The sequence below is a fragment of the Canis lupus genome, chromosome 10 (assembly GCF_011100685.1).
Source record: "Canis lupus familiaris isolate Mischka breed German Shepherd chromosome 10, alternate assembly UU_Cfam_GSD_1.0, whole genome shotgun sequence".
Lineage (NCBI taxonomy): Eukaryota > Metazoa > Chordata > Mammalia > Carnivora > Canidae > Canis > Canis lupus.
In genome coordinates this window covers 6,060,931-6,085,126 of record NC_049231.1, presented here as the reverse complement: position 1 = coordinate 6,085,126, position 24,196 = coordinate 6,060,931, and the positions used below count along the sequence as shown (strand labels likewise).

At 34.4% G+C, this 24,196-nt stretch overlaps 1 protein-coding gene across 5 annotated transcripts in view; it reads right to left on the bottom strand.

Moving 5' to 3' along the window:
- Positions 1-24,196, bottom strand: part of MON2 (MON2 homolog, regulator of endosome-to-Golgi trafficking) — a 106,354-nt gene that overhangs the window by 55,199 nt on the left and 26,959 nt on the right. For all 5 annotated transcript variants that reach the window (XM_038549872.1, XM_038549874.1, XM_038549873.1 and 2 more), the window contains exons 6-12: positions 22,739-22,836; positions 21,880-22,005; positions 19,154-19,348; positions 9,853-9,977; positions 9,329-9,465; positions 7,650-7,803; positions 1,707-1,939 (exon numbers count right to left, since the gene is read on the bottom strand). In XM_038549872.1, coding sequence (XP_038405800.1) covers positions 1,707-1,939; positions 7,650-7,803; positions 9,329-9,465; positions 9,853-9,977; positions 19,154-19,348; positions 21,880-22,005; positions 22,739-22,836 — 1,068 coding nt within the window. The remainder of the gene's footprint in view (positions 1-1,706; positions 1,940-7,649; positions 7,804-9,328; positions 9,466-9,852; positions 9,978-19,153; positions 19,349-21,879; positions 22,006-22,738; positions 22,837-24,196) is intronic.

Here is a 24,196-nt window from a genome sequence, read left to right as displayed (position 1 = left end):
CAATATTTCATGATCATTATAGATAGCATAGTATTTGACAACATCTCATTCTAAAACGTCCCAAAGTCATTTATTACATATTCCATCAGCAACTCAATTACTAAATACTAAAGCATTAGAATTTAAAATACATTTGAATAAATGAAACTTAACAACCACACCAGAGTTTCAGAATTCGAAAAGTCTTTAAACTAAGTTGCCTTAAAATATCCATTGTAGGATATTTCAGTACACAAGCTAACTGATAGCTGTATATGTGTATGTGTGTGTATGTATTTATGTATGGGTAATCCAAGTTCCGTTTCCCTTCCCCTTCAATGGCTTCCAGCCACTGTGACAAGCTAGGAATGTAGTGTAATAAGCTGTTCAGCCAGAAAACTGGTTTCTATACACTGGGAATTAAGCAAATGAATAAATCCACTGAACACTGTTGAAGAACGTAACTGCAAACATGGGAAGTTTAAAATAAGCCTTGTGGTATTAAACCAGAACTGGAGAAACCTCACTTAAGACATTTTTAGACAAATGTTTTTAAAATGTAGAGAGTATGTGCTTATGTGTGCATGTGTATGAGTGTATTTCCTTTTCAAGTAGTAAGAAGCACACTAGTGCCCATGTGTTAGTTTTGAAGTATTAAACTAAAAGGAGCGAGAGCTCCTATGAAAAATGACTGATTCCTGGGCTTGACAAGAAAGATCAAAGATGAGCTAGGAACATTTTATTTTGTTAGATAGTAAGGCAGTGCTCAGACAATGATAAAAGAACACAGTGGCCATTTTGAAAGAGGTCCCACTGGCCATATCAGGAACAATCTGAGTGTTAAACCAAATAATGATAATCATATTGTAACCTTTCAAATAAAATAAATCCAAGAATCCATATTAATTTAAATGAGTAAATTTAAAAAAAAAATGGGGGAGAAGGGAAAGCTCTCTTTTATAGTAGAGGTCTCAAAATATTCTCCACAAAAGTTCCTAATTAATCTTACATTGAAAAAACCAGCCAGACATCATATTAACCAAATGATAAAAGTTAACATTACCCATAATGATACATACTGATATTGTATTCTCCTGCTGTGTTGATACACTAAATATATAATGCAGCAATATTTCTATGATAGCACTAGCAAAAATGAGTAAATTGAATCTAATTATAAGGAAACAAAAGACAAACCTAAACTGACTAACCTGTACTCTTCAAAAATGTCAAGGACATATAAGAAAAAAATAATAATAATAATAAGGAAGTGTTCTAGATTAAAGGATAGTATAGCAATGTGGAAGTAAACTCAACATGTGGTCCCAGAACATAAAAAACATCATTGCGGCAACTGGCAAAATTTGAATGAGGTCTGGGATTAGATAATACTGGGTTGATGCTAAATTTATGATGGGATTGTACTGTAGTTATGTTAGGAAACTGTTATTATTTTTAAGAAAACACTAAAGTATTAAAAGGTAATGGGGCATCATGTCTACAACTTCTCTAATATTAGAGAGTAATATTAATATTTGCATATTAATATTAGAGAATATTCAGGGAAAAAGTGCAGTGATGTATTTAATAAAATGGTAACACAAATATGGCAGTATTAACTGGGAAATCAAGGTGAAGGATACATGTGAACTTGAGTATTTCTGCAGCTTTTCTATAATTTCAAATTATTTCAAAATTAAAATTAAAATTACAGACATCGCATATACCTATTTCCTTATCCATCTGGTCTGACGTTGACTGTAATTCTTGCTGTTCTGAAGACTGTGTTAGTGAAGAGGCTGCTTCAGTGGTAGTCTGACATTCTGTTTCAACCTCTCCTAACTCTCCTTCAATCATACTGGTGATTCCACGTACAAGGTCAAGCAAACAATGGAATGCCACAGACATAGCATAACCTTCCGGTATAGTTGGGGGCTCAACTTTGTCCAACATCTCTAGGCTGAAATTATGAAAAAAATCAGAACACTAATTAAAAACCATGATGATGAAAATATATAAAAGTATTTCCATAATTTGTAGTTCAGAGAAGTTAAGAGTGACAAAGTACCAAAAGTGAATGGACATTATTGAATTTATTTCACTTGGAGGAGGCATCCCTTCTCAGTATTCTAAGAAACTGATAAGAAAAATTAAGGCCTGACCACTGCCATAACTAATTATTTTAATACTTTCCTTTTCATCTCTTATGCTAAATATGTCAATATTTTTTTAATATGTCAATATGTTTTTAATATGTCAGTATTTTAACTGCTGGTATTAGAGAAATAAAGACTTACATATAAAACAGAGTACGACTGAGTGAATGATAAAACTTCTCAAACTCGGACTCAGGTGCTTTCAAATTAAGGTACTATAAAATCAAATCAATTCTATAAACAGGAAGATATTTTCACACTGAGAATGTATTACTATGGGATACGCAGCTTATCTATTATCTCAGACACAATCTGCCAACAGGGTAAAAATAATACTCAGAGCATCAATATGTCAGAGTCAAATTTTAGAGCAGTTTCTACTCCATAGTTAGAACAATGCTTTCAAAAGGAAAGGTAACATATCTTTTGTCTTAAGTCATGGCAAATATGGAGTTATGGTTTTAAATTTCTTAAAATTGAAATCTGTCAAGATAATTCAATGGAAAAAGAACTGGTGGTACTGGAACAACTGGATATTCACATGTAAATGAATGATGGTGCATCTCTACCTCATATCATATACAAAAAACTCAAAATTAATCCATGACCAGGGCACCTAAGTGGCTCAGTCAGTTAAGCGTCTACCTTTCACTTGGCTCATGATCTCAAGGTCCTGGGATTAAGCCCCATATAGGGCTCCCTGATCAGCAGGGAGTCGGCTTCTCCCTCTCCTTCTATCCCTCTACCCACTCGTGCTTGCTCTCTCTCAAAATAAAATCTTTAAAAAATAATAATAACCAATGACCTAAACATAAGTGCTAAACCTAAAAACTCTTACAGGAAAACACAGGCAAAAATCTTCACAACCTCCCATTAGGTAATGATCTGGTAGATATGATACCAAAAGCACTAGAAACAAAAGAAAAAATGGATTAACTGAGTTATTCAATATTAAAAACTATTGTGCTTCAAAGGACACTATTAAGAAAATGAAAGGCGATCCAAAGAATAGGAAATTTTCACAAATCATATATCTGGTAAGGGACTAAAGATCCAGAATATATAAGAACACTTACAACTAAATAATAAAAGACAACCCAATTAAAAGGGAGCAAAGGATCTGAAAGGACAATTCTCCCAAGATGATATATAAACGGCCAATTAGCATACTAATGAGATATTCAATGTTATCAATATATAGAGAAATGCAAATTGAAATACAGTACAACATTTAATGTCCACTAGGATGTCTATAATCAAAAGACTATAACAATAATAAGTATTGCTGATGATGTGGAGATACTTGAACCTCCATACACTATTGGTGGGAATGTAAAATGGTAAAAGCAGCTGGGAAAATAGTTCGGAAGTTCTTCAAAGAGTTAAATATAGAGTAATATATGACTCAGCAATTCTACTCCTAGGTATATATCTATGAGAAATGAAAACATATGTCTAAGCAAAAAGTTGTACACAAATGTTCATAGCACCATTATCTCTAAAAGCCAAAAAGTGGAAGCAATCCAAATACCCAACTGATAGATAAAATAATCCATAAATTGGAGTATTATTTAGCCATAAAAAGAAATGAAGTATTAATACATCCTACAACAAGATGAACTTTCAAAATATGCTGAGTGGGGCAGCCCCAGTGGGGCAGCCCCAGTGGCGCAGCGGTTTAGCACCACCTGCAGCCCGGGGTATGATCCTGGAGACTTGGGATCGAGTCCCACGTCAGGCTTCCTGCATGGAGCCTACTCCTCCCTCTGCCTGTCTCTGCCCCCGCCCCCCCCCCCCCCCGAATAAATAAATAATAAATATTTAAAAAAATAATATGCTGAGTGAAAGAAGCCTGAACAAAAGATTATTTATTGCATGATTACATTAATAAGAAATATCAAGAATAGGTAAGTCAGTAGAAACAAAGTAGATTAGCGGCTGGCAGGAAAATGGGAAAGGGAGAGCCAGGAATGACTGATAAGCAGTATGCGGTTTCTTTCATAAAGAAAGATCATCAAGGATCATAAAGAAGTCCTGGAATTAAAGGTGTTATTGCTTTATTGTTATATCAAAAATAAAATTGAAATCACTAAATATTATAGTAACTCAATAAAAGAGATTTCCAACCTCAAGTTCTAACAGGGATCCCTGGGTGGCGCAGCGGTTTAGCGCCTGCCTTTGGCCCAGGGCGCGATCCTGGAGACCCGGGATTGAATCCCACGTCGGGCTCCCGGTGCATGGAGCCTGCTTCTCCCTCTGCCTATGTCTCTGCCTCTCTCTCTCTCTCTCTCTCTATGTGACTATCATAAATAAATAAAAATTTAAAAAAAAAATCAAGTTCTAACAGTCTCTGAATCATAATCAAGATTGCAGGTAGGTAATTTATAAAGAAATGCAAAACTCAGAATAAACAACACCTATAAATAGCTATCATTTGTTGTGCAATTACTCTTGGCCTGAGACTCTAAGAGATTTTTTTATGTATACTTTCTTGTTTAACTCCTCATGAAATTCCTAAGATACAGATGATGAAACAAGGACTAAAGTGACACAGTTATCAATCAACAGTTCTTAACCCAAGTCTGACTCTAAAGCCTATCAATTTAACCCCTGGTATATGCCAGTTCTGAGGATTTTAAAATTTAGGTAATCAATAAAAATATATTTATATTATTGATTAAGAGATCTAAGCTCAAAAAAGGAAGGTAAAGTTTATGGGTTTAATTATTGCCAAGCCAACGAGCCTTTTAGAGCCACACATTAAGTCTTTGAGTGCTAAGCATTTTTTTTTTCAAATTTCTCTTCTCAAAGAGCAAATGATCTACTGAGAAAATGCATCTAAAACAAAGAAAATAATCCTAAATACCCAAGACTCTAATCCCTAGGTTCTATGGTAAAGACTCTAAGTGTTAGAATAGTTCAGAGAAAAAGGTGATTTATGCTTATTTTTATTTATATACCACAGCCTATAACAAAGCCAACAGTGTCTTATCTCGATATTTCAGTGCTATTTTATTAGAACTAATATATAAATTCCAGTTTCAGATAAAATGTAACCCATTTTTTAAAGTATTTATAAATTTAAGGTAAAGGTGCAAAACTGTCACAAGCCCAAATTTGAAAGGAGCCATTGTGTAATTAGAAAGAATGTCAAAAAAAAATAAATAAATAAAAATAAAAATAAAAATAAAAAAAATAAAAAATAAAAAAATAAAAAAAAAAAGAAAGAATGTCAACACTACTTAGTATAAACTGCTTCCGTCTGTATATCACTTAAGTTTTCAAATGATTATATACTTAAAAAGTCAATAAAAGAACAGAATACACAATGGAGATTTATATGTATGCCTTCAAAGAAAAAAGTGTAAATAACTTTATACTGAATTTCATAACAAATGAATGAAAGATGCCAATTCAAAAGGGAGGCTTCAGTGGAAACATACTAATTCATGTACAAAAGAAAAGCAATATTTTTAGCTATTTTTGACTTCAGAGGTGAGTAATCTCAGTGTTTATAGCACTAAAAAAAAGAAAAATCTATGTTCCTTTAGAGATTTAGTCCTAACTTCGTATTCAAGTGAAAATAATGTGCTGTATTCAAAATAACAGTATTTACTAGCAGAGCTAGTTAAAATCCAACTCTCTAAATTGATAAGGAATAAATTATCAATAAACAATTGGTTCAAGCTTCCATTTTAACGTTTAAAAAGTTATTCATACAACTTTGCCAAGTACTTACTACTCCCTTGTCATTTGTCTTCCTCAAGCATACATCTTCACTATCTCCCTTTAGTTATATATTTGCTCAAACTTACATCCTCAGAGATCATTTCTGTCCCTATCTCTACCTTGGTCACTCTCTACCCCTTAAACTGTTTTGTCTTCAAAGAACTAACCACTACCCAAGGTGATATTATATGTTTATTTGAAACTTTACTATCTCACTCTCTAAAATGTAAGTTTTGTGTTGGGTTTTTTCAATTTATAAAATGAGGTGGGGGAAATGAATGAGATTATCATCTCCATCAGTGCTAGAAATCTGATTTCTTTTAAATTTGATCCTCTAGTATACTTGAGTCACTAGCCTTTGTAGCAAGCAAAAGCTTCTATGAGACTAGGTAACTTTAGTATCTTTTAAATGAGTAAGAATATAATGAATTTTAGTTAAACATTTCAGTCTTCTATGATTCTATACTTTTATAATTTTAGGCAGAATAAAACTGCATGGCAAAATACAATGATTATACAATGCAGACCAATATATCATATAAATTTATCATTTAACTAGTCAGAGAGCAGAGATTGGGCTCATGGGTAAAGGGGAGTGGAAGACACTGGCCTCCAGTTATGGAATGAGCAAGTGATGGGAATAAAAGTTATAGCCTAAGAAGTGTGGTCAATGATATTGTAACAGTGATGTAAGAGGATAGATGGCAGCTACATTTGTCATGAACACAACATAATGTACAAACTCGTAAAATCATTATGTTGTATAATACACCTGAAACTTACATGTGTCAACTATACTCAAATTTAAATAAACAAACAAGTCAGAGCCTGTGCTTCACACTTTGAGTTTTGATTTACAATCATTAGAAGAGTGTTTTAATTATACATGCCAAGCATTCAAAATGTATAGTTGACTGCCTGCCTCACAGTAAGTGCAGTAGTGTTAAATCTACATAGGGTTAATTGCTTTATTTCTGTAGCACTGTTGTTCACTCTGACTCAAGAAAAATCAACAATACACTGTCAAATATGTATTTGTTAAGCTGAAATGGCTAATGACAATAAAAATAACACGTATGTTGGGATCCCTGGGTGGCTCAGCGGTTTGGTGCCTGCCTTCAGCCCAGGGCGTGATCCTGGAGTACCGGGATCAAGTCCCGCATCAGGCTCCCTGCATGGAGCCTGCTTCTCCCTCTGCCTATGTCTCTCTCTCTCTGTGTCTCTCTTGAATAAATAAATAAAATCTTAAAAAAAAAAAAACACGTATGTAATCCATTAAATACTTTAAGTTAATTAAACTAAAAGTACTGTGTGTTAAACTCTAAAAACATAATTAGCTACACAGTTAAAGTAACTCTTCTCACCTATAAAATCTTGAAAGGTAGATATATTATTACTCTCACTTTTTAGGTGAAGGAACTGAGATTTTACAAAAGGTTAACTAATTTGTTTCTGATAACTCAGTATTAGAAGATCTAAATCCAAAGTCATATATTTAAATCAAAAACCCATATAGAGCAGCTGAATAGGTCCTCAGGTAAAGAAACCACATCTTGTTTCACAATGCCGTTAATACTAACACATCAACAAACAGTACAAAAGAAAACAAACAAAATCCAATCCTTGGTAAAATTCTCAAAATATGACAAGAGAAAATTAGTTCTAAATTGCATTAGTTCAAATTGCATTACTAGGCTTAAAATTCAAAGCATAATGCAGAGAGAAAGATTTTAAGATAAAACAGTCCCAATGACATCATTTATTACAAAATAAACTACTACTTACTAGGTGGCTTTTGCACTGCCTTGTACTGTTATAGTCAGAATAGGAATCCAAGTTCCTCTATATTCAAATGCTGGTAGCAAAGTAACACCTCCACCAATCCCCAACATTCCTGAGTTAGCTGGTGTTGAGACAGGGCCACCTGAGTTATTGTTTCCTTTTAAATAAGGGGGAAGACAGCAAAGATACCAATTTACTAATTACAAATCAATAATACTCAAATATCTGGCAATTAAAAAACTGTTCTACAGGAATGGATACTGCACAAATAAATAAGTTTATCAATCCTGTTTTGGCTATTAGAAAGTCTATTTCCCTAGAACACCAGTTCCTTTTTTATAAAAAAGGTACTAATAAAAAACTACCAAGAAATTTTCTAATATAGGGCAGCCTGGGTGGCTCAGCTGTTTAGTGCTGCCTTCAGCCCATGGCATGATCCTGGAGACCCGGGATAGAGTCCCATGTCAGGTTCCCTGCATGGAGCCTACTTCTCCCTCTGCCTGTGTCTCTGCCTTTCTCTCTCTGTCTCTCATGAATAAATAAATAAAATCTTAAAAAAAAAAAAAAAAAAAAAGAAGAAAATTTTCTAATATACCTTTCGTTAAACCATCTTTTTATCAGAGGTGAAAATAAAGAATTAAAAACCATTAATTAGATAGTAAATAGTGGAAGACAGAGAAGGCAAAGAGAAACAAGAAGTCATACATTGATCTCCAAACAAGCTTAAATCAAGTTTACCTATTTTGTTAAAAGACTGATATATTCATTTGGGGAATATAATAGTGAAAGGGAATAAAGGGGAAAGGAAAAAAAAATGAGTGGGAAATATCAGAAAGGGAGACAGAACATGAGAGACTCCTAACTCTGGGAAACGAACTAGGGGTGGTGGAAGGGGAGGTGGGCGGGGAGTGGGGGTGACTGGGTGACGGGCACTGAGGTGGGCACTTGATGGGATGAGCACTGGGTGTTATTCTATATGTTGGCAAATTGAACACCAATAAAAAATAAATTTATAAAAAAAAACTAAGCAGAGAGTAGCTTTTGCACAGTGCTACTATGCCAAAACTGTAGTCCTGGGATGGAAATTTAAGATATACAGACCTCACCACTTACAAAATGACATTTGTAAATAATAAAGTTTTATACAATGTTAAAAAAAAAAAAAAAAAAAAAGAGAGAGAGAGAGAGAGACTAATAGACCTCCTAAGGTGGTGACCCAGATTCTTTAAAGAGAGGCACAAAATGAAAATTCTTTAAAAAAAAAAAAAAAAAAAAGATTTTATTTACTTACTTGAGAGAGAGAACAACAGAGAGAGCACAGGCAGAGGGGAGCAGAGGGAGAAGAAGCAGACATGAGGCTCAATCCCAGGACCCTAGGATCATGATCTGAGCAGAAGGCAGATGCTTAACTGACTGAGATACCCAGGTGCCCCAAAATGAAGATTCTTCTAAAATGAGGATAAGTATCTAAAGTCTTATTCTTATGTGAGAAACAAAGTATATCAGAGAAGGAAACATATTCTGGAAAGATAAACACCGTTGCCTCAATGAGACTGAATATTACATTTAGGTAATCCAAATTTCTCTAGTCACAAAATTTCTATAAAATATCCTCTCAGAATAGTGAATATAGTAAATCACACACAGCAGAATATAAAAACAAAATATGAATTAGCTTTTACCAGCTTGGTTTGTTGTAGCAGGATTTCCAGTAGGAGGGACAAGAAACAACGACTGAATAAAAGATCCCAGAGCATTCACGATATCACGAAAAACCTTGGTAGAATGTTGTTTCATATCATAGGACTGACAAAATGACCTGTAAAATTTTAAATGTTTCTGAGAAAAATATTTGAACATATTAAAAAATTTTAACATTTTTTATAGTAAGTGATGTTGATATACCAGTCTGAATGCTATACTTAAAACTTCATCACACCTGATTTTACTAAGTTAGTACAAAGGTTCAGACTGAGAACATCTTGGCCATATTAACCAATATATTTGGGTTGATAGCAATTACTACTCATATTTTTTTTGCCCATCTCTCAGTTGTTTTCCATACTCACACTACTACCCCTCCATATACATACAATATTCAATTTTCTCTGTTTAGAAATCATTAATATTTGGGAATAAATACTTAAACTGTTCCTACTAGCAAATATTAACTTATGTATTTAACAAAATATTGCTGAGGTTTTACCTTAATAGCTGAGGTTGCACACAGAGTCTGTGTATTGATTCTACTGCAACAGCTCGTAGCCACTGTGGTTTATCTGCATCCAAAAATTTCACCAGAAGTGACAGAAATATCTCACATTCAGTTACCTAAAAAGTATAAGACTTTTAAAATATTATTTCTTAAATCTAAGATGAGAATTTACAAATTACATTCCTGTTCTTAGTGTTATGGGCAAACCAATAAAACCTACTAATTTTAAATAAATTAAAATTCTTGTAATAAATTAAAATTCTTAATGGGAAGTAGAGAAAAAGAATGGAAAAGCAGTTCTTTAGAGAAAAACTAATAGTATAAACCATCAATCTCTGTCTACAACCCTGAAAACACAGGCAAGTGATCTGCTAACATGGTTAATCTTTTACCCTTACTCTTTAGAAAGCACTATGCACTATCCCACCATCCTCATTCCGGCAGGAAACATATATCATGTAAACTGCTGACAGGATGTGTGTTCTACTCTTCAATAATACAAGTTTTTCCATATGTTCTTTTGCTGTTTAAACAAAAAAGCAATAAGCCTAAGCAAGTTTAATTTCTATCTTCTATAGGAAAACAAAAAGGAATTTGTAGCATAAGATACACAAAATACTTAGGATAAGTCCTGGTACATAGTTTTGCTTTATGAGTTATCATTACTGTTATTATTAATGTAAGCCATCTCCTCAGCAAGCTCTTTGTAAATAAAAATGTTTGAAGCACATTCTCAACACTATGCATTAAATGTCTGACAAATGAATAAATGACCAAAAAAAAGTATAACCGGGTTTTTCAAAGGTCAATGGATTACTTCTGTTGCACAGTAACTGAGGACATAGTAGGACCTCTGGGAGCTAAGAGTGTGACATTGTGATTACTAGGCCAAACTGAACCCTCCTTTCACACCAACTGCAACGCATTATTGGACAAGTTAGCTGGGGGTACCCTAAAATGAGCGAGCATCATGTGGAGCAAAAAATTTCAGGAACATAGCAGCCTTCAGGATGTTCGCCCAAAGTCTTAGCAGCTGGTATTCTCTAATGGTTTTCAGTACTGTTAACTGGATGCTTACATCTAGGACATAATCATGAGGATAAAGCAGGAGGGATCATTAAAAACTTTATCCTTGGACAGCTATGACTGCGAAAGAAGACAGGGGTTTATCACCATCCTCATCATGAGGACAGTTGAAAAACACTAGCTCAGAAATCAGATGGGCTCAGCTTCTTTACCTACCGAGTGGATGACATGCTACACAGCCTTCTTATAAATAAAGGACAAAAGTATCTACATCTTCCTGAGAAATCAAATGAGAAATCTTAAGAATCAAAATGTCCCCTAAACATGATAAAGTGCCATGCAAATGCAGAGCATGTTATTTTTTTTCTAAACAAATAACCCTTTTAATAAAGAACTGAAAAAGAATTGTGCTGGTGACCACTGTGCAAGTTGTATCTACTACAGATTTTTAACATTAGTGGGTCATCCAAATGTATACTACCTATTTTAGAGTGAAAATAAAATATAAATGTAGTAGAACTGACGGTTCATCAGCTAAGTTTTGAGGCCAGAAAAAAGGATTCTCAGAAACATCATCATTATATCACAGCCAGAGGCAATACTGTTCTAAAACTTGCCTTGAAGAGTATATCATTTTTTCTCTCCTATGGGAGATGGACTACAACATGTATCAATCAATTTATACTGTAGCCACTACAACCTTGTGATTTGGGTAAAGGAGAGCCTCCTCCTGAGGTCTGGAACTTTGCTGTCCCTTCCTCCTTTCTTGCCAAGTATGAAAGTCTGATCAGAGAACTCATGTTGAGGTCATTGAATTATTCTTATGGAGTGTGCCTGTTGTGCATCAGTTAAGCCTTTTCCCCAAGAGGTTAAACTCAGAGGGAAACAGGTATTAAGACTGGTATCTATGGCCTAAGTCCAATTCCTTGTGGCATGAAGATACTTCATGAACTCCATTATACCACCATAAAGAGTGATGAATGCTTTTGAATTCCTACAGTCCTCAGGTAATGCACAGTAGTCAAGAGACAAATGATGCTTAAGATTAATCAAAGTCATCCTGGTAGAATTTCTAATCACAGTATTACATAGATTTCTTCTGATAAGGGATTATTACATAATAATATACATAAGATAACTGTTGGCTTAGGACACAATAAAGAGATGCAGGAGTCTATCTCTCAAGGGCTGATAAGAGTTAATAACCCTATAGCTAATGGATTTGTTAGTGCTAAGATCCTTTGTTGGAGACATCTATGTGAAGAAGTGGAAAATTAAGTTGAGTTAATTTAGCCCCATTTATTCCTTCTTAAAAGCAGTGAGTCAAAGGCAGAAGAGAGATATGCTGGCCACTTATAATTAAGTTTCATAAATTCCTTAAACATATCTTCCTTAAAAAGATTATCTGGGCACAAAGCCTAAAATAAATGATTCAGAAAACAGAGAAGCACCTAGCTCAGATGATAAAAAAAAAGAGAAAGAATATAATATACTAGCTATATTATCACCCTTTCTGAATGACTGGGGCATTCCAATTTCCTCTAGTCAGTCTAGGTATATTAACACAACTGAACTTTGAATTTTAGTTATCTTTATCCCTGAGCTACTTGATAGAATAAGATAAGCTGATGAATACTGGGGGAGAACAGATTCACTAGTGCAGTGATTTCCCCAACATGGGGTCAAAGTGAGGTCACAATAATTTTTATAGTAATATAAGATATTACTTGCCATTTTCATTTTATTAACATTTGTACTGACGGTACAAAAGCAATGGTGGGTAAAACAACTTTGGCAAGAATCAAGACACTAACAGCAAACTGCACTAGTGTCTATTCTTCATTGTCACTCAGTTTTTTTTTTTTTAAGATTTTATGTATTTATTCATGATACAGAGAGAGAAGCAGAGACACAGGCAGAGGGAGAAGCAGGCTCCATGCAGGGAGCCCAGTGCGGGACTCAATCCCAGGACACCAGGATCACGGCCTGAGCCGAAGGCAGACTCTCAACTGCTGAGCCACCCAGGCATTTTTTTTTAAAACCACTCAGATATTTTTTTTTAAAAAAAGGTCTATTTCACTAAAAAACCATGATGAATAAAAATAAAACAAAAATAGCAAGAATACAAAATTTAAATTATTGATTTTAAGTCTAACTTATAAGTGCATGTCTTTTTAATTTTCTGTGTGACAAAATGAGAATCCATATGAAGCATTGTTACTATATATCAACGTACAATGGTTGTCTGGAGGAAAAGCACAGTTCAGAATGATTTAGTCACTTTTTCGCCTATGGAACACCATTTTGACTGAAAGAGCAAAAGATAAAATACAACTATTTAGACTTGTGTATAATGCAGATACTTTGTCAAAAATGAACAAAGAAAGCTTGTCACTTTCAGGGAAACAAATGACAGTATTTGTTGCCAATAGATTCAAGCTTTCAAACAAAAACCAGTGTTTTAGAAAACTCGTATCTACCATTGTGACATTGACAACTTCTTAATAACAGGAGACTTATCTGAAAAATAGCTGGTGACTAACCTACATAATTCTTGGTAATGTATAAAGTGTTAACATTTGGAATATCTGCATCACTAAAATACATATTACAAAATCATGTATGGAGAAAAGATACAATCAGAGCACAAGATGAATCAATGAATTTTAATGTAACCAGTATGAAAATGTCATTTCTAAGTTTTCAGATTCTATGCCTTTAAGCTATCACTAGTCCATTTTGGTGTAGTATCAAAGAAGAGGATCTATTGCTAAGATAATATTAATATCCATGAGGACAATTCTGCCTTTTTCAACTACATAACTTTGAGAAGCCAGATTTTCTTTATATGCTTCAACCAAAACAAAGTAGCACAACAGAACGAAAACAAAAGATATGAAACTCCAACTATCTTCTACTAAGCCAGCCATTAAAGACATTTGCAAAAGTTACAAAATCTTTGGGTTGCCTGGGTTACTCAGTCAGTTAATCATCTGACTCTTGGTTTGGGCTTAGGTCATGATCTCAGGGTTGTGAGACTGAGCCTCATGTCAGGCTCTGCATCTGGGCTCAACACAGAGCCTGCTTGAGATTCTCTCTCTCTCTCTCTCTCTGCCCCTCCTCCAACTTGCACACTCTCTCTCAAATAAATACATCTTAAAAAAAAAAAACAAATTAATTAAAAAAAAAGAAGATATCACTTAAAAAAAATATATATATATATATAAAATCTTTGTTTTCCCATTGGAAAAATAGTAAGTTTTTATGTTAACAAGAATGGGTTTAATATGATCTCAGACTTAATCTTTAACAAAATAAATGACAGAAATTATCCACATAAACAAAAGCTCCACAACATTTTATTATAAGTATAATGGGATCCAAAGACTACAAAGTATAAGAATTATTACTCTAGTATGTCTCCTAGGAGATGTATCGTTTCCATGTTTAAATAAAGAAAACACAAAGAAAGGAGAGACAAGCATTCCATAACAATTACATATCTTATTCCACAAGTACCGCACCTTTAACTTTTGCCTTTGGAGAAACTGTAGAATGTCTAAACTTTCCCATACTGATAAGTTCCAATGTCACAAAGTGTAACACTGAGGAACTAATATCTTTTCCTTTTTTAAAGATTTTATTTACTTATTTGATAGAGAGTATGAGCAAAAGAGAGAGCATGAGTAGGGGCAGAGAGGAAGCAGACTCCCCAGCTGAGCAGGAGCCTGACGCAAGGCTCCATCCCAGGACCCGGGGATCATGACCTGGGCCAAAGGCAGACACTTAACTGACTGAGCCACTCAGGAGCCCCGGAGGAACTAATATCTTATATACAACTGAAGAATTCATCTTTATAAACACAGTCCTAGAGCTGCCTTATCAGGAAGGGAAATTTTACCAGTTGGTTATCAGCCCCTATGAGTGATATACACAGAAGTAGGCATTTTTCTACTTTGAGGTAATAACAATCAATCTTTCTTGTAGCTGGCAATACTGTTATTTATGTTCCCCTTTTATCCCCTCAAGTCAAAGAAATTAAGGTCTAAATATGGAGAATGGTATAGGAACAGTAGTAAGAAAGCAGAGAAGTAAGTCAAATGCACTGGAATTAAGAGCATGGGGTTTAGGGCCTATAAAAGAATTCATTAACATCTCAGCTCCATGGCTTAGAAAGTATGATCTCAGGCAAATTACATAAATATCCTGAGTCTCATTTTTTCAGCTGTATTAAAGTCTAAATGAATTAATATATGTAAAGCACCTTGTGCGGTATCCAAAATATATGCACTCAAAAACAGCAATTTCATAAAAAACTGAAATTACTGAAGAATAGAGTATCCCTATCTCTGAAAAAGTCACCAGATGAACTGCTACATAACAGAACGAGTGGAGAGAAGCCAAGTTCTTAGTCTGTTGGGATACCATAGCAGATCACAGACTGGGTGGCTTAAGTAACAAATTTATTTGGCACAGTTCTGGAGGCTTTAAGTCTGAGATCAGGGTGCCAGCATCATCAGGTTTGCGTGACAGCACTCTTCCTAGCTTGCAGACAGCTGCCTTATTACCATGTTCTCACGTGATAGAAATAGAGCAAACAAGCTCCTTTTGTATAAGGTCACTAAACCCCATCATGATGGCCCTACCTGCATGATCTCATCTAAACCTAAGTATCTCCCAAAGATTCCATCTCCAAATGCTATGATGTTCATTTTGAGGGGCACAACGCAGCACCAAGTTTTATAAAAATAAAAAAGAAGCTGGTAATTCTTGGTTTGGAAACAGAAAATGTATATTCTATATTTGTTATGAAAATGTATATTCTAAAAAAAAAAAAAAAAGAAAATGTATATTCTATATTTGTTATGTTATATTCTATATTGTTATGATTTGTTATATGTGTTAAGATATAAGCACGCTGCATTACTGTGAGAACAGAAGACTTGGTGCTCTATGACTGACGAGTGGCTATGAAAAAGAAAAGGAGGAATGTCTTTTCTTCCTATATATAACCTTATCTTAATTTAATGTAGCTAAACCTGCATTTTAGAGAGAAGCCCTCCTAAGACAACTCTGATAATATTTAGGAAAATAAGTAGGAGAGTGATATATATTGGGCCTTGTCACAGGTAATGAACTGTACCAGCTTTTGTTTATCTGGCAAGGTCTTAATTTCCCCTTCACTGGCAGGTTTTTTCCCTTCCAGTACTTTGAATATAGTATCCCATTTCCTTCTGGGAACCTGTAAGGTTTGAAACCTATAAGGTTTCTGCTGAGAAATCTACTGAGTCTTAGGAGTGATCCTTTGCATATGACAAGTTGCTTTCCTTTTGCTGCTTGAAAGATTCTCTGTAAATTTTAACAGCTTAATTATAATGTGTCTTGGTATAGCTCCCTTGGTATAGATTAATCTTAGTTATAATTCTCTGAGTTCATGAATTTATATGTCCCTTTCCTTTTCAAAGTTGGGAAATTTGGGGCCTTTACTTCAAATAGGCTGTCTCTTTCTTTCCTCATCTGAGACTTCCATAATGTATTGTGAAGTAATAAATATGTATATTGGTCTCTGTTCCTAGTTTCTGACACTAAAATCCCCATAATTTCCTGAGTAATAGAAGCATCTAACACAGAGCTCCTAAGTCTCTTGGAATTTCCTATGTGAATAGTATCTTCAATTCTAATGAGGCAACTCTTGATGGAATGCAGAGTAGGGGCTGGATATCAGGAAAAACAATCATAATTAGAAACTTGAGATTTACAGCCCCATCCCTCATTCTCTGGAGAGGGGAGAGTGGTAGAAACTGAATTAAAACAAAACAAAAAAAAAAACACTGTAAAAATCCTAAAAGTACAGTTTAGGGAGCTTCTAGGTTGGTGAACACATCTACATGCCAAGAGAGCTGCACATCCCAACTTCAGGGAGACAGAAGCTCCTGCTCTTGGGACTTTTCCAGACCTTGCTCTATGAATCTCTTCATCTGCCTGTTCAGTAGTTCTTTTAAAATATTCTTTGTAATAAATAGGCAATAGTAAATAAACTGTTTTCCTAGGTTCTGTGAACTAGTTTAGCAAATTATCAAACCCAAAGAGGAGGTTGTGGGAACTTCCCATATATAACAAAGTTAGAGGGGCAGCCCCAGTGGCGCAGCGGTTTAGTACCGCCTGCAGCCTGGGGTGTGATCCTGGAGACCCGGGATCGAGTCCCACATCAGGGTCCCTACATGGTGCCTGCTTCTCCCTCTGCCTGTGTCTCTGCCTCTCTCTTTCTAGCTGTGTCTCTATGAATAAATAAATAAAATCTTAAAAAAAAAAATAACCAAGTTAGAATTTGTGAGCAACCAGGCAACCTACTACTTACAATTGGCATCTGCAACAGAGAAGAGTCTTTTGTGGGACTGAGTCTTTAACTGTATGATCTGTGCTAACTCTAGTTAGTGTTAGAGATGAATTGAAATGTAGGATATCTGGCGGTCAGAGAACTGGTTGATATGAGTAAAAATCCTGATGTCTGAGGTGTTATGAGTGTGAGACTGGAACCCAGTGTGTTTTTCCAGGCGTGTATCTTGGTCTACTGGATGGTATACGATCAGTCCCTTAGAGGCTCTTCATTCTTTTGTTGTTGTTGTTGTTCTTCTTCTTCTTCTGACCTGGTAATTGCAAATGACTTGTCTTCAATTCTGTTGATTCTTCCTTCTAGTCTACTAATCCAATTTACTGTTGACCCCCTCTAGTGACTTTTTCAATTCAGTTACTGTATTCTTATACTTTATGTTTTTGTTTTAGTCTTCTTTACAGTTTCTATCTCTTTATTGATATTCTCATTTTGTTCATACACCACTTTCTTGATTTCATTTAGTTGTCTGTATTCTCTCCTAGCTCACTCAGCATCTTTATGATTATGTTGAATTTTTTTCAGGAAACTCACTGACCTCCATTTCTTTATGGTTAGTTTCTGGAGATTAATTTTGTTCCTTGAAGTGGGCCATGTTTCTCTGTTTCTTAGTATATGCCTTGTTATTTTTTATTGTTGTTGAAATTTGGGCATTTGAAAAAAGCCAACTCTTTTAGTCTTTATGGACTGGCTTTATATGCGGAAAGATCTTCACCAATAAGCTTGGGATCCTCTCAAACCTCTTCTGTCAAATGTGTCTCCTCTGAGCTTGTGTGTGTAATTTCCTAGCTGAAGACATTTATTGGTTTTTATTTAGAATGGAGCTCCCCCTGGTGTATGTCCACATTAGGATGCTCTCTGGGCAACAGCAAGCAGCAGGCCTTGCCTTTGTTCCCAGTAGGCCCAAGTATGCTGCTGCCTTTCTTGTCAGTGAGACAGAAATGGGTTGGGCATACCCCCAAAAAGTCAGAATGGTGGTTACACTATTTCATCTTTTTTCCCATCTGAAGGAGAAGCTGCAGGTCAAGAGTTTTCTCCTGATCACACACCCTATGCTGTGTGAGGAGTGGGATGAGGTATGCAGGTAAGTGCAATGAGGTTTCCTATCCACTCTAATGAACCTCTCTGCTTCACCTTACATATAACCTCTTAACTATATCTGAAGTTCTCACAGAAGTAATCTATGTACTGTTAACTTGGTGTCTCCTTGGAGGACAGAGGGCCTGGAGCTCCAAACTCAAACGTTTTGCTGATGTCACTCGGATTTACATTTTTTAAAAAGTTTCTTTGTGGATTGAAACAGACTATAAATAAGTATAATTTAGAAAGTGTAATAGCTGACAGATAAAGGCTCCCTATCTTTGGAGAAATTAAACTACTTTTCATTTATTTTCAGCAAGTACCAGGAGACCTTGGCATACATAAATGTATGCAAAATAAATACAGTACTGGACTAGAAGTCAGAACAGTTGATTTTTAATCCTAGAGTTCACCAAATTTTTAACTTCTTTGCTTTAATCTGTTTATATACATGAAATAGTATAAGTGAAAGCAGTATAAATTGCAGATACTGTAATTTTAATTATCCTTCAAATGACATATAGATAATTAGCTAAAAAGCTAAATTCCCAAGCCACAAATTCTGTGCTGCCTTCAGATAACAGGCCATGACTCTCCTTGATATACATTAAAAATACTATATAAAACATAAGCAGAATCTAAGAAAGTACAGAATAAACCCATAGGGTAAGCAGAAAAATACCTATAAATACTTAAAAAGAAATTCTGCTAAAGTGAAAAAAAACTGAATGCATTAAAATAAATCACCATTTAAAAAGAGCACTACATGGAATTACACATACAATTAGCACTTACCAAAAGGCTGTAAAATTGCTTAATCAGAACAGATACTACTCTCAGCAAACGCATGCAGATGGGAAAATACGGTTTTTCAACTGGTGCCGGAGAAGATGAAGAGCTGGAACCTTGTCTGAACTTTATATTTGGAGAAAAGAGTTTTATCACAAGAGGACATACCCTTTCTTTGAGGAGGAAACTAAACTCTTGGTGCTATTTGCAAAGATAAAAAAAAATATATATTAACTTAGTTTGTACTTAATACTTTTAAAACACAGTCTTACTAGCAAACAGAACTTAATAATCAGTATGAATAATTTAGCTTTATGTTTAATTTACTATTCTACAGTTTACACACAATTATGAAATTAGTGTTGCTATTTAGAGTATAAGATCAAAATGATCGTCAATATTTCAAAAAGTTTTAAAAAGAATCCAATTTAAAAAGGAACATTTAATCATTTAGAATTAAGTGGTTCATCATTTGTCATTTTAATTTTGGTAGAACACTAGCAATTAAAAACAAAGAAAAGAAGAAAGAAGACACATTACACAAATTCAAACACCTAAAGCATTTAAAATAGGCAGCTGAGAGAACATCAGATAGATGTTATATTATTCATTAATTTTATTTTGCCAACATAACAATTCCATTCAGGCATGGAGGATTTAATAATTAACTTCATATTTCATTCTACTTAGATCGCTTAAACAGAATGCAATATGCTGCTTTTTTAAAAAACCCAATGACAAGCATTTTTTTTTTTAAGTTTTTATTTCTTCAATCCCTACACCACCATGTGGCTCAAACTCATGACCCTAAGGATCGAGTCGCATGCCCCTTGGCTAAGCCAGTCAGGCACCCTAATTATTTTAAAGTCCGGGAAAGCTTGCAAGGGATTCTTAAATTTTACTTGATTAGTCATGGCATATTATACAGAAAACCTTCCTTAAACTGTTAACTCCCTGCCTATATTAGCCAAAAGTAGTCCCATTTTACTGATAGCATAAGGTCTAGAGTATATATATATTTTTAAGATTCTATTTATTTATTCATGAGAGATATACAGAGAGAGAGGCAGAGACACAGGCAGAGGGAGAAGCAGGCTCCATGCAGGGAGCCAGATGCGGCACTTGATCCCAGGACCCAGGGATCACGCCGTAAGCCAAGGCAGACGCTCAACTGCTGAGCCACCCAGGTGTCCCAGGTCTAGAGTATATTTAATGTCTAACCTCAAATATACATTCTTTTGTTGTTTTAATCATACAAATATCATTGAGGCTGAGAACAAGACAAAATTATAAAAATCATCCAATCTAATCTTTAATCTTACAGAAAAGGAAAAAAAAAAAAAAACAAGGCACAGAGCCATTTATTTGCTCTGAATTTATTCACTCAGAATTAAGATTTTTTAGAGGTCTCCTTATAAGAAATGAGATGGACTAGAGAACAAAAATGAGACAATATCAGTAAGCGTAAAGATAAAAATACAAGTCTTGGGCAGCCCCGGTGGCCCAGCCGTTTAGTGCCGACTTTGGCCCAGGGCATGATCCTGGAGACCCAGGATTGAGTCCCATGTTAGGCTCCCTGTGTGGAGCCTGCTTCTCCCTCTGCCTGTGTCTCTGCCTCTCCCCTTCTCTCTCACTGTGTCTGTCATGAATAATAAAAATTAATAAAAAATAAATAAAAATAAATAAAAGTCTTATCTAATCTCACTTCCTATAGATAAGTTATTTGATCATTGCTAACTTCTGAATGTATATCTTTCCAGACTTTTATATGCATTTTAATATACTTTCTAATTCTTTGCCCTCTAAATGGGATCTTAAAAGTTAGGTGGTTTGAAATTCTACTCTCATATCTACAGTTGGTTTCTCTGACCACCAAATATACATTTTCATACTTCACTAAATAAATTTATATATTGGTTAACAAATAAATATTACAGACAATCTTAAAAGTTTTATCTATCCACTTTTCCCCTCACCACTCAACTGAATACAACTGGGCTTCCTTTATAACCACAAGGAATCATCCCAACTCTACTCAAACTATTCTCATCACAGTCATGACCTTTATGCCCCCAAATTATCAACCATATAATAAAAGTTTCAGTTCCAATTCCTGTGCTAAAGAATCTTCTACTATTGCGGCATGTGATTCACACATTCTGTAGGTCAGAGGGAAAGATAAAACAGATGACTTAAGGAAGCATTATGGTAGGGAAAAGAGCTAGGCTAGTAGTAAAAAGATCTAAATTTCAGTTTAAGATGTGCTAATAACTAAGGAACCCGATGTACATCATTGAATCAATTTTAGACTTTAGCCTCTTGCAAATTAAATTAGAAGTTTGGAGTCTTTCTTACTTTACTCCCTATTTACTCCCAATACTGTGTTGAAGTATTTTGTATTGCAAGTTAAATTTATCAACCACTGACTACTTCTTTTTTCCATCTGAATTATCCAAAAGCACATAGTTTTTGTATTTCAATTTTCAAATATTATAAAAAATAGCTCATTACCAAATTCCCTAATATACACAGGATGGGAAATGCCTCACTAGGCGGTCCCTAGGGATTCCTTCTAATGTTAAAATTTCAAAATGGTAGGGCACTATAATAACATAGTCTGAAGCTGTAATTCTTTCACTCCTCTAACGTGGGAAAAAGAATTATGTTACTTTCTTAAAAACCATCTATGAAAAAATTATTATTTTTATTACAAGATACTACAAATGGCTTACTTGTAAAAAGACCTGTGGAAAATCATTCAGGACTGACTCAAGTAATTCAAGGCCAAATGTTCGAGTCATTTCTGTCATCCCTACTAGCCAGTAAGGCGCATCAGCGTTAACCAACTGACAAAGGTCCTGGGAAAATAAGTCAAACAATAAATAAAAAAATAAATAAAACATTCACATACTGGAATGAAATGTGCTTTCCAAAATTCATAAAATTTTTAAAAATTATCTCTTCTTATTTGGTAGTTATTTTTACCTCTTAGAAACTAAGCACTGGTAATTCAATTCTGACAAACTATATACTTGATTATATAAGTAAACTTTCATAGAACTATATAACTATTGATAATACATAAGGTGTACAGATAAATAGTTAAGTCTTTTAATGAAAAAAACACTTAACCCTTTAATAAAAAATAAAAACTTCAGTGCAGATAAATCTTATTTTAATTAAAAGATTTATTTATTCATGACAAGTAACATAAAAATGAGGTATCTGTATATCAAATTATATTAAATAGACCAAAGGCTTATTAGTTAAATTTTTATGTTAAAGGAATTATTTTATATTACTAGTCATCCCTAATATGCCTATTTTTCTAGTTCTGGGGCTAATTCATTTTACTTACTTAAAATGAAATGTAACATTTTATCATGTTGCTTAGCCATTAACTATAGATGATGCTCTTTAATGTTTTATGACATTTTTATAACATTTTTAAAATACTACTTTTGACCCTTTAAAATCTGACAATTTAAAAAACTGACACTTTAAAAATTAAATCAGACATAAAATTCCAAAATCAAAAATTCACACAAAAGAGTATTTTATAATAAAAATTATTTTTATCAACTGAAATACCTGGAAAAGCATGTATGCATCTTTAGCACAAGGTTTGAGGGTGCTGACAGATCTTCTGTTACTATTTCCTTGGACCAGTACTGGTTGTTCTATAATATCTGCAATCAAAATAGGATGTGTTTTAGGGGTTTATAATGACCTTTAATAAATCCTATATGCTATTTAAAATAAATGTTTATGAAATCATAAACTTTAAATATAGGCTCAGAACTATGCCTCCAAAATGGAGGGAAAAATCAGGAATTTATTTTTATATAAAATGCCATAAAAACTACTCTTAACTATCTTATGTCATTTTAGTAAGCTTGTTACTTTTATCTTACACATTTGATTTTCCCAGGTTCCCATTCCCTAATCCCTTTATTTTATGGATTTGAAATTCACATGATTGATGAATGTGCCTTTAAATATCAAACAAACATAAAAGTTTACCACATGGTTAATTCCATTATCATCTCAGCATATACCAGAGAATTAACTGCTTAATCTGCCACAATTACTATGTCAGATATAGATACTGACAGCTAGAAAGGTGCTTCCCTACTCAGCATTTCTTTGAATACTAGTAAGATATCCTTTCTTGTAAATTGTGACAGCCTATTTTGAATAAATGTTGACTTAATGACTACTTAAAAAACAAATAAAGTTCTAAGTATTTCCACCTTACTAGAAAGTATTAAATGAGATACTGGTCTTTAGAGACACACAGCTAAAACTACCAACCCAGGAATCATAGTGATGTTATGAATTTATAACACATCCAAACTGGAGAACTGCCCTGTTTTATCCTATAACTTTAATTCTGTAATATTTCAAACTCTAGACTTCAACTGGCATTAACCCTGGGGAAAAAAAGAAGAAAAACCAATACATCAAATATGTGGAAATATTCTAATAAACCAACAGATTAAGAATGTCTGAAACTGAATGTGAAAAATCTGACCAAAAGAAAAAAAGAAAAAAAAAAAGAAAAATCTGACCAATGGTTAACTTTAGGAAAACTGAAGGAATTATTAGAATAGGCAGCATTACCACTACTTACTAGTATTCCCATTTTTTAAAGTAATACCAAAAGAACCGCAAATGAAATCAGAGCATAAAATTAAAAGTTGGGGGTGGGGGAAGCCATGTAAAAGGAAAAGGTAGTTTAACTTTTGTTTCTTGAATGCATAAAGCAGACAGGTTGCTTAGAAGGTAACACCTTATGATCATTTCAACTAATTATGGGGGTTAATTTACTTTTCATCCAATAACAAGTGAAAAATACAATTTCTATAGCTAAAAGTTATCAAACTATTAAAACTATAACAAACAGTATCTCTAGGGATCCCTGGGTGGCGCAGCGGTTTGGCGCCTGCCTTTGGCCCAGGGCGCGATCCTGGAGACCCGGGATCGAATCCCACGTCGGGCTCCCGGTGCATGGAGCCTGCTTCTCCCTCTGCCTGTGTCTCTGCCTCT